Below are 11493 nucleotides of genomic sequence, written 5' to 3' on the forward strand. Positions count from 1 at the left end.
GCCTCCAGATAAACACGTTGGACATGTTTCCACTCTTGGTGTCTCACCTGCCTTGAACTTCTACTTGTGATGTGAGGGAACTCGTGTTCTCAGCAGTACCTTTCTGTATTCTTACGTTTCACAAAATCCAACTTTCTCTCCTTCAAATATTTTGTGACATTTTCATTACCTGTGACGAGAAGAACCTCTATTTTACGCGCTGAACATGACGCTACGACCCTTTAGCTCGATGATACGACTTATAAGCTCATTGGAGCGATCCTGTGGCTGTGATGACCTAGCCTTTGAACTGACTCTCAAGGGCCAGTTTAAAGTTCAAGCCATCATATATAAGCATCGTACCGCCGTGCTCAAGGTTCGCACCGTGCAGCTCAAGGTGTAACAATAACAATGGACCTTAATTTGTTTTTTCTTGGCAAGTAATGAATCAATAGAAGAGTTCAGACATTGTGTGTAGCTTAGTGATAAGAAGTGAATGGATTTCATCTATTGCTGGTAAACACAAGTGTTTGGACGGTGCATGACGTTCCTTCTGTGTGGTTGGTTCCCTCAGGAGCTATGCGACATGGGTTCTTGCGCCACAGACACCTGGTTCTTCTCGGCTTGGGAGGACCGCTGCTCCGAGGAGTGTGGAGACGGCGTCCAGCGACGTCGCGTCCACTGTTCGGGCGACGCCCTCGACAATCAGGTGACGGAAACGTCGTGCGACTCTGAGCAGCGGCCTACTACCACTAGGGCTTGCACCTCCGACCGTGGTTGCGGCGGCAAGTGGTTCACAGGTAGGGACTCCCCCACCACAAGTACCCTTTTCTTATACAAGAATTAATTAAGTTTTCTTCTCTCTCAACGAAATGATTCTTTTTTCTTTTTTTTTTTTGCTACATTTTCTAAATATTATTCACTGAGGGGCGAGGGAGCTGGTTCATCATCTGTACTGTCCGCAGGTCCGTGGGGAGAGTGCAGTTCGGAATGTGGACCCGGACTACGGACGCGGCCAGTGATATGCGTGGTGTTTCGCGGACGCTGGCGCGTCACCACCGATGTCTCCCAGTGCAAGGGCCACCCGCGGCCGGAATCCACAGAGGCCTGCACACGCCCGTGCAGCCATGAGTGGTACACCTCCGAGTGGTCACAGGTATTTCTCAGTCCTATTTTCAGCAAAATTCCTTTTCTTTTTTGATTTTCCCTGTTATGTAAAGCGAGTAAACTACAGAATATAAATGCTATGTGATTTCTAAGTTCTAGTTTTTCTCATGTCCACTTCCCGGAATGCTTTTAGAAGAACTTTGTCCAATTATCACAGCAAAACACTAACATGTTTGTGTGGTATGTGTGGCAGTGCTCAGTGTCGTGCGGAAGCGGTGTGCAGCGTCGAGAGGTGAAGTGTCTGGACGAGCGGCAGGAGCCAGCGCTGGACTGTACTGCCGCCACAAAGCCCGACACCCGCCAACCCTGCAACACCCAGTCCTGCCACCAGGGTCAGTCTTCCTCCTGCGGCAACCTGTCTTGAGTTACCATCCCAGAAGCACATCACTCTCACAACACACCACTTTCATTAACCCAGGAACACACTACTATCGCAACAAACCACTCTCACCAACCCAGGAACACACCACTCTCATTTATATCATCACACTAGAGATGTTATACCTTCATCCCTATTACTATAAAGATGCTCTGCCCTGTAATGCATTTCTGTGCATTTGTATATGGGACACTAGCCTCGCTAATTCCCTCCTTGAAACACATTAGGGTGATTCTCCACCTCGTTCGCTCCAGGAACGGACTACAATACTGGGATAGGAACATCACCCTGAGACCTGACGTAATGTACAAGGGGATATCTAAACTCACGTATTACATCTGGGGTCACAGTACACCAGTTGCGATATCCCGGGAACACCACATCACATACGTGCTATATCCATGGGACCATTTTACATTTTTCATACTACCCACTAGACTGTTCAGGAGAAACACTTTTCATAATATCTAGGGTGAATTCTGTCCATTCCTGCGCTACCCACATTACTCTCAGTCGTGAAATACACTACCTTCTCATGCTCTATTCCCCTGGGTGACACCCTACATTCACTTTAGTTAGCCCGGTGGATAAAGGAGATGACCATTCTAACTCATCTCAGAGGACACGGCTTCCACTTACATTACCCGAGGTGACACATGGCTCATTTACGCAAGCTCTAGGATTGACATCTTTATCTCGCATTTCACTTCACCTCATCACTTGGTCAGGTTCACGCTGATCTTTTCTCTTATTCATTTTGTAATGTTTCTTCATCCTCCTCATTACAATTTCTGTTATACTGGCATAAAATGTCTGATTTAAAAGATTCATTTTTTCTTTTTTCTTAAAATCTTTACTATTTCTACGAATGAAACCCATAGAAATGTATTGATACTATTTTTCTAAACTCTATTTAATACTGTACTTACCGTAATGTGTATCGTGTACCAGCAAGTTTTGCCTCTGTCACTGGTTTTGGTGAAATGGTGGACGCTGTTGTTAGCTCTCTTTTTCTTTCAGTTGTTTCAAAACATGACACCAAAGCCTTAGGACTCAGCTCCCGGTACCTTTACTCAGCTTTCTTATCTCAGGGATTATTCCTCACGCATTGTTTCAAGCCTTATTTCCAAAGGTATTACCTGATATCATGAAGTAAGTGAGTGATTAGAGAGATTACGCATCATATAACTATAGCTGGATGGTTTGGCTCTGAGTGAAACAAAGCTCAAGGGTAAAGACAAAGAGTGGTCTAGGAATGTCTTGGAATTAAAGCTAGAGGTTAGCGAGAGGACAAGAGCAAGGGAAGGAGTAGCACTACTCCTGAAACAGGAGTGGTGGGAGTATGTGATAGAGGATAAGAAAGCAAACTCTGGATTGATATCGGTAAAACTGAATGTGGATGGAGAGAGATGGGTGATTATTGGCGCATATGCACCTGGGCATGAGAAGAAATATCATGAGAGGCAAGTGTTTTGGGAGCACCTGAGTGAGCGTGTTACTAGTTTTGATGCACGAGACTGGGTTATAGTGATGGGTGATTTCAATGCAAAGGTGAGTAATGTGGCAGTTGAGGGAATAATTGGTGTACATAGGGTGTTCAGTGTTGTAAATGGAAATGGTGAAGAGCTTGTGGATTTATGTGCAGAAAAAGGACTGGTGATTGGGAATACCTGGTTTAAAATGAGTGATATACATAAGTATACGTATGTAAGTACGAAAGATGGCCAGCGAGCGTTATTGGATTACGTGTTAATTGATAGACGCGCGAAAGAGAGACTTTTGGATGCTAATGTGCTGAGAGGTAAAATTGGAGGGATGTCTGATCATTATCTTGTGGAGGCGAAGGTGAAGATTTGTAGAGGTTTTCAGAAAAGAAGACAGAATGTTGGGGTGAAGAGAGTGGTGAGGGTAAGTGAGCTTGGGAAGGAGACTTGTGTGAGGGAGTACCAGGAGAGACTGAGTACAGAATGGAAAAAGGTGAGAACAAAGGATGTAAGGGGAGTTGGCGAGGAATGGGATGTATTTAGGGAAGCAGTGATGGCTTGCGCAAAAGATGCTTGTGGCATGAGAGGCGTAGGAGGTGGGCAGATTAGAAAGTGTAGTGAGTGGTGGGATGAAGAAGTAAGATTATTAGTGAAAGAGAAGGGAGAGGCATTTGGACGAGTTTTGCAGGGAAATAATGCAAATAACTGGGAATTTATAAAAGAAAGAGGCAGAAGGTCAAGAGAAAGGCGCAAATGAGAGTTGGGGTAAGAGAGTATCATTAAATTTTAGGGAGAATAAAAAGATGTTTTGAAAGGAGGTAAATAAAGTGCGCAAGACAAGGGAACAATGGGAACATCAGTGAAGGGGGCTAACAGGAGGTGATAACAAGTAGTGGTGATGTGAGAAGGAGATGGAGTGAGTATTTTGAAGGTTCGTTGAATGTGTTTGATAATAGAGTGGCAGATATAGGATGTTCTGGTCGAGGTGATGTGCAAAGTGAGGGGGTGAGGGAGAATGATTTGGTAAACAGAGAAGATGAAAGCCGGTAAGGCAGTGGGTTTGGATGGTATTGCAGTGGAATTTATCAAAAAAGGGATGACTGTTGTTGACTGGTTGGTAAGGTTATTTATTGCATGTATGTCTCATGGTGAAGTGCCCGAGGATTGGCCGAATGCTTGCATATTGCCATTGTACAAAGGCAAAGGGGATAAAACTGAGTGCTCAAATTTCAGAGGTATAAATTTGTTGAGTATTCCTGGGAAATTATATGGGAGGGTATTGATTGAGAGGGTGAAGGCATGTACAGAGCATCAGATTGGGGAAGAGCAGTGTGGTTTCAGAAGTGTTAGAGGATGTGAGGATCAGGTGTTTGCTTTGAGAAATACTTAGAAAAGCAAATGGATTTGTTTGTAGCATTTATGGATCTGGAGAAGGCATATGATAGAGTTGATAGAGATGCTCTGTGGAAGGTATTAAGAAACTATGGCGTGGGAGGCAAGTTTTTGGAAGCAGTGAGAAGTTTTTATCGAGGATGTAAGGCATGTGTACGTGTAGGAAGAGAGGAAAGTTATTGGTTTTTAGTGAATGTTGGTTTGCGACTGGGGTACGTAATGTCTCCATGGTTGTTTAATTTGTTTATGGATAGGGTTGTTAGGGAGGTGAATACAAGAGTTTTGGAAAGAAGTTTAAGCATGCAGTCTGTTGTTGATGAGAGAGCTTGGGAAGTGAGTTAGTTGTTGTTCGCTGATGATATAACGCTGGTGGTTGATTCATGTGAGAAACTGCAGAAGCTGGTGACTGAGTTTGGTAAAGTGTGTGAAAGAAGAAAGCTGAGAATAAATGTGAATAAGGGCAAGGTTATTAGGTACAGTAGGGTTGAGGGACAAGTCGATTGGGAGGTAAGTTTGAATGGTGGAAAAACTGAGGGAAGTGAAGTGTTTTAGATATCTAGGAGTGGATTTGGCAGCGGATGGAACCATGGAAGTGGAAGTGAATCACAGGGCGAGGAAAGGGGTGAAAGTTCTGGGAGCGTTGAAAAATGTGTGGAAGTCGAGAACGTTTCCTTGGAGAGCAAAAATGGGTGTGTTTGAAGGAATAGTAGTTCCAACAATGTTATGTGAATGAGAGGCGTGGGTCATAGGTAGAGTTGTGTAAAGGAGGGTGGATGTGATGGAAATGAGATGTCTGAGGACAATATGTGGTGTGAGGTGGTTTGATCGAGTAAGTAATGAAAGGGTAAGAGAGATGTGTGGTAATAAAAAGAGTGTGGTTGATAGAGCAGAAGAGGGTGTTTTGAAATGGTTTGGTCACATGGAGAGAATGAGTGAGGAAAGACTGACGAAGAGGATTTATGTGTCAGAGGTGGAGGGAACGAGAAGTAGGAGACCAAATTGGAGGTGGAAAGATGGAGTGAAAAAGATTTAGAGTGATATGGGCCTCAACATGTAGGAGGGTAAAAGGCGTGCAAGAAATAGAGTGAATTGGAACGATGTGGTATACCGGGATCGACGTGCTGTCAATGGATTGGACCAGGGGATGTGAAGCGTCTGGGGTAAACCATGGAAAGTTCTGTAGGGCCTGGAAGTGGAAAGGGAGCTGTGGTTTCGGTGCATTATACATGTCAGCTAGAGACTGAGTGTGAACGAAAGTTGCCTTTGTTGTCTTTTCCTAGCGCTACCTCGCGCACATGCTGGGGAAGGGGGTTCTCATTTCAAGTGTGGCAGGGTGGCGACGAAAATGAATAAGGGCAGACAGTATGAATTATGTAGATGTGTATATATGTATATGTCTGTGTATACGTTGAGATGTATAGGTATGTATATGTACATGTGTATATATGTATATGTCTGTGTGTATACATATACATTGAGATGTATAGGTATGTGTATGTGTGTGTGAGGACGTGTATGTATATACATGTGTATGTGGGTGATTGGGCAATTCTCTCGTCTGTTTCGTTGCGTTACCTCGCTAACGCGGGAGACAGCGACAAATTGTAATAAATGAATAAATATTTATAACTATAGCTATTCTTTATCATAATTGGACAATCATGCTCAAGTTTGCGTCATTGACTAGCAACAGGCATCCAAAAATTTCTTCAAAGCTTCTTTGAGGAAGAACGTTTGAGTCCATTCTGAGAGCTAAATCGAAGATGCCGTGCAATGTAATGACGAAAGACAATGAATTACTGACTTCTTTGACTCCATCATTTGTGTCAGGGTACGCCAGGAGACATTAGGATTTTTACCAGGTGCCTACGTAGGACAAGCATCTGTTTTTGTATACTGGTGCACAAGAGCCTTTGACTTTCATTTGTTATTTTTCACACCTCACAGAGCAAGCTGACGAGAGTGTTAGCAACATCTCCAGCCGACTTGAGGCAGCTCAGCGGCTTGCGGATGCCTCTTCTCCTGGCGGCGAAACCACCGATCGCAAACCTTCAGGTAATGTGGCTCAGGCGGCCGCCTGGAGGCCGCCTCCCCAGTCACTGGAGGCTCCTAGTCCAGGCTTCCAGTCCCCTGGTGAGAATCGAGACAATGACGAGGGCACAAGTAGGGATTCCGTTTGGGATTCGGCCTCCACGGGGGGAGAGGAGGAGGAGGAGGAGGAGGAGGCCCAACAACCCTCCGGCAGGTCTCCGCCTTCCCCAAGCAACAGGCGGCGGCGACCTGTCTCCCCTAACAGACCTGGGCGGCCATGGCGACCCGGGCTGTCCACAGGTTGGCCAGGATGTTGCTGCAAGCTTACATAACACCGCTGCTTCTCACTTTTGGAATTAATGAACCAAAAATACATGGCTTATTGCTTGGGAGCGTCACCAGAAACAAAGGCTTATCTGCATTTACTGCAAGACTGATACACGGCTGGCTGTCCAAATGCACCTGATGAGCACCAAAAGCAGCTTCTGTAATAGTTACTTGCTGTCTGCGGTTTTAATGAAAGTGTTTTGCTTGTGTGATATTATGATAGGGTCTAAGCTTCATCGTTTGCTCCAGGAGCCTATGACACAACGGGCTTGAACGCTTGCACCGCGAGAACAAGGTTACGTTTCCCATTATCACCAGATTACGTGACTGATTTTCTACTTAACTTTATTAGTTCTATTGGCATGATGGGATTTATCGTTGGTATAACAGTGGTAAAAAAAAGTCCATTTGAAATATATTCAATGCAGTTCTCATCGGTCGATTCTAATGTGTTTAAGAACAGTAAAATGCCCCCACTGCTTCATATTTCTTAACAAAATCATCTTGCTTTGCAGAGGTTGAGAAACACCTCAGAATTAACTTAATACACAAGTCAATTTTTTTTTTTTTTTTTTGTCACTAAAGGGAGGAGTGAATGCTATGGCGCTGTGCGAGGCTGTGTGCGGATCTGGCTTTCTCCTTCATGCCATCTGGCAAAGTAACTTCTCTTTTGTACCCTAGGGCTTACAATGAGCTCTTTTTATAATGTAGATAATGATATACCATAGTCGTGTAAACTCTGGTGGAAAGATCCTCACAAATTCTTACTCCTTCCAGGTTCATGCATGGACAGGATGAAGAATTGCCACCTCGTGTACAAGGCTCGCCTCTGTCGCCTCAGGTACTACAACAAACTCTGCTGCGCGACCTGCACAAAGAACCAGTGAGCTCTTAATTACTTCATTACCTCAAGAGGAAGTGGTATTACAGGCACCAATGGCCTCTGCTGGAAGAAGGATTGTATAAACCAGGGAAGACTGACAAAGAAAACACCTGGGCGTTGCCACATACGTGGTACTATGATCGAGAAGGTGTAGTCCATGGATATGAAATTGTCTCTGCGGGTTGAAAGCTATCCAAAACCAGTGGGACTGTATAATATTATGATTTTTCGCTCAGTATAAGCGAGCTGTTTTTATTAATGGAAGTAAGCATCCCTTCGCCAACATATGGTCTTCATGTCTGGACTCACCGTCAAAGTTTCGCTGACTGTTGTGTGAAACGACAGATGACATTAGAATTGGTGCAACCATAGCGACGTTTCATTTGTACTCTGATCATCCGAGCCTGCTTCGATATTTGATACAAAATATAAACTTTAGTTTATATGCACTTACTTGCAGCAGAGTGAGAGTAAATGATATCATAGTCACGAATGAAATAAATTTTCCTTTTGTATATAAGTTTTGCTTTAGCATAAGTGGAAAGTAAAGGCACCTATATTATTAACAATCATTACATCCTTACTACACAAGTATGTAAATACTTACACCACTAGATCAGCGTAATGTTGTTCAGCTGTAGTCAGTAGTCGCTGAAACGGAGCAGAGGTGTCACTGTGGGACGAAGGGTCACAGCTGTAGTTATCATCATGCATGTTAAATTCTGCATGATCAAAAGCCACTGCCAGAGGGATAGTTTAATACCACACTAGAAGAAAATGGACTTCGTACTATACTGCATGGCTATGTTGGCTCCTGAAATGTATAGAAAAATTTGTATATTATTCCTGTGTGTTTATTATATATTTGGAATTGTAAACTGTTAGCTCATTATCTGAGAGACTTATCTGTCACAGATTTTTGTTGACATGTGTTTCGTTCAGGGCTCGATTCCCCCTCCTGGAGTGTCATTATATTGTATTTCCAGCCATGACCATTAACAAAATCAGTTCCTGATATTAATTTCGCGTTAACAAAAATATATGAATTCTTTTAATGAGTGAGAAAAACCCGGTCATATTAGGACAGCCATGACCTTACCTTTTACTAGTTTTACATACAACTGTTTACATTATGATTCCCACAGACAGAGACGGGAATACAAAGACTCAGCTATATTGTTATATCGTGATGACCAGACAAGGTTATACTGTGTGTAGTGTTTGCTTAGGACAACCCCACACCGGGCCAGGCTTTGTTGTTTAGATGTAATGTGTTCTCAGAACAGCAAATACCAGGCAAAGTTGTGTGATGAGTGTAGTGTGAGGCAAAAAACAACACAGAGGCACCAGGCAACACCTGTATTGGGTGTAGTATAATGTGTGCTCAGGACACCACACTACACGGTATGGTAATGACGTGATGTAGCCACTTTTAAGCCTGTTGTCCACCCTGCTCTGTTGTACGTAACAAAAAAGTGTATATATCTTAAATGTAGTTTGGCTTTGTGAATATAGACAGAAGTATAATAGCTGTAGAACGTGCAGAAGGAAGATGTATTGGGCTTCAGTTATAACCTTACTCAGTTACTTAAGAAATAACCAATAGTTTGCAAAATAACTCTTTTAAGTTACTCAAAGGAATGGCGTACTATTACATAACGGTGTACCACGTATAAACAAACATAGGTCCTTGTGATGAATTGGCTTTGACTCGCTTGCCTTATATCAATATCTCCTAAAAATCGCTAATGGTACGAGTTCTTCAACTACAAGCTTTAAGAGCAGTGGAAAGGTCCCACTGTGTGACTCATTCTCTCGCTGGCCTTGGAGCGACGAGTGAATAATCAAACGTTAAAGATGGCGTTTCATAAATAATTTTTAATGATTCAGTTTACGTGAAATTGCATCACCGACTCCAACTTTTTTTCCCTGGTTGCCTTTGATTTCAGTAGTTTCAGTGTTGAAGAGTCATGGATAGTGAACAGCGAAGGCCTCTCTCCCGTTCTTCATTATCTGACCATTACGTTAAGAGTTTCATGAGAAGTTCAACAGTTCCTAGGAGATATAGTTTGCTGGAGAGATCGTCATACTAACTTCAGCTATTATGTAAGTGGTGTACAGAATGTATTTGAGCTAGATATTTCACTCTCTTGGCTTCTTTATTTCCATAATGGCCTCAAACAATCTTGTAAGCAAGTGCGCACAACCATTCTGGTATATGCTAATTTAATTTCCTTCTGTTATTAACTTTGCTTGCTTGATACGGTGAAGAGATTTAGTGGAGATGAAGCATTTGCCAGATAAACTGTAACGTCACTGATGTCTGATGATTCTTTTTATATAAAGGAAGAAATTGTTAGGGACTATTTTTTCACTCGATCACCCTGTATAAATTCAGCAGGAGATGACTACCCCACTGTCACTCGTGTAGTTAGGGCCACAGTGGTGTGTCGCAGCTGGGAGATAACCAATCAATCGTAGGAGCTTACTTACCAAAGATGTTTGTTTTCTTATTGCCTGCGTGATGTCGGAGGAATCAATGTTGTGTTGGTGGCTACCTGAGCGTGTGGTGGATGACGGGCGCTGATCGAGGTAGGTGGTGCCGACCTCACCTGCCTTCATTATGTGCTCACCTGTCTTATTGTACATAGAGATGCGGGAAAAGTAGTATATATGGAAGCCTTTAAAACCAGAGGAAAAAAGTACTGGATTATTACCAGAAAATCTCTTATTCATTTCTTTATTATAATTTCCGTCCAGTTTAAGGTGCAAAATTCACAAGACTGATGACGAAGGAACGTACATGTCATGTCGAATTTTTCCTAAGAAAAGGAGAATTTAGCTTATTTCATAAAACTGATAATCAATCATTTCATACAAACGATCACCTAACTAGGTAGATATGGTTGGGTTACCTTCCAGTTATACTCCTTCCACTCAGGTTTCGCCTTCAGGACTTTCTGCCCTTCTTGTGTTGTGCTTGCGCTGTCTTCCAGATTGTTTTCTGTTCAAGAGTCTGTGAGGAAAGCCGTAGAGGAGTGAGCATGACGCTGTATGTACCCAGATTCTGGTCTCCGTCACGGATGCCAAGCAGACTTGGTAGGTTGCTGGCCTTGATCAACTGCGAGCCAATCCATGTCGACCGCGGCCCAGTAGGTGCTAACTTCCTGGCCTCGGAAGAACAGCGCTTCATGTATGTGGGAAACGGAGTCACCTGGACACATTGAACCGTTTGGGAGCGACGGTCTGAACCATGAGCACGACGGTGTAACCTTTGGCTTGGGGGTTCCCTCACAGGTCATGTCAAAGGTCTTGCAGGGTCGTACGATCGTACGCAGTGGTTGTGCTGTAGAGTCGTCCCGTCGAACTCAATAGCCGTGCCGTCGTGCTTAAGGGGTTAAAATAACACAGTTCTCTTGTACTTAACCTGGTCTGTTCCGTGTCTTCTGCTTCTTCTATCTCTAGATCACATGTGATGATTTTAGAGTAACTACATGGCCTACTATTGTACATAATGCTGTAAAGAAAATGTGTAAACAAATACTTGTCTTTTATTTTCTTTCACCTTCAGGAAAAGAAAACAATAACAATATAGAAACAGAAATGAAATGACGAAGGACTTTTTTCTTAGTTTGTGGCAGTGAACTGCTCTTTCTCAGTGTGACCATGAGAAGACCACACACACACACACACATGGATAACTACAAACAGGAAAACAAACAGAACGTTAAGTATAAAGGCTTACTCACTCATATGTCTCGGACACTGCAAAAATATGTACTTCACGAACGACACTTTAAGTCTTTCACATTCCCACGATAATTGGCAAATCTTTTCATTCTTTCATTATA

At 43.1% G+C, this 11493-nt stretch overlaps 1 protein-coding gene across 1 annotated transcript in view; it reads left to right on the forward strand.

Moving 5' to 3' along the window:
- LOC139753252 (thrombospondin type-1 domain-containing protein 4-like) overlaps positions 1-11183 on the forward strand; it is a 685046-nt gene extending 673863 nt beyond the window's left edge. The window contains exons 17-21 of the mRNA XM_071669508.1: positions 507-779; positions 945-1135; positions 1340-1478; positions 6349-6732; positions 7537-11183. Of these exons, the coding sequence (XP_071525609.1) occupies positions 507-779; positions 945-1135; positions 1340-1478; positions 6349-6732; positions 7537-7646 (1097 nt within the window). The 3' untranslated portion in view covers positions 7647-11183. The remainder of the gene's footprint in view (positions 1-506; positions 780-944; positions 1136-1339; positions 1479-6348; positions 6733-7536) is intronic.
- The last annotated feature ends 310 nt before the right edge of the window (positions 11184-11493 follow it).

The sequence above is a fragment of the Panulirus ornatus genome, chromosome 2 (genome assembly GCF_036320965.1).
Source record: "Panulirus ornatus isolate Po-2019 chromosome 2, ASM3632096v1, whole genome shotgun sequence".
NCBI lineage: Eukaryota > Metazoa > Arthropoda > Malacostraca > Decapoda > Palinuridae > Panulirus > Panulirus ornatus.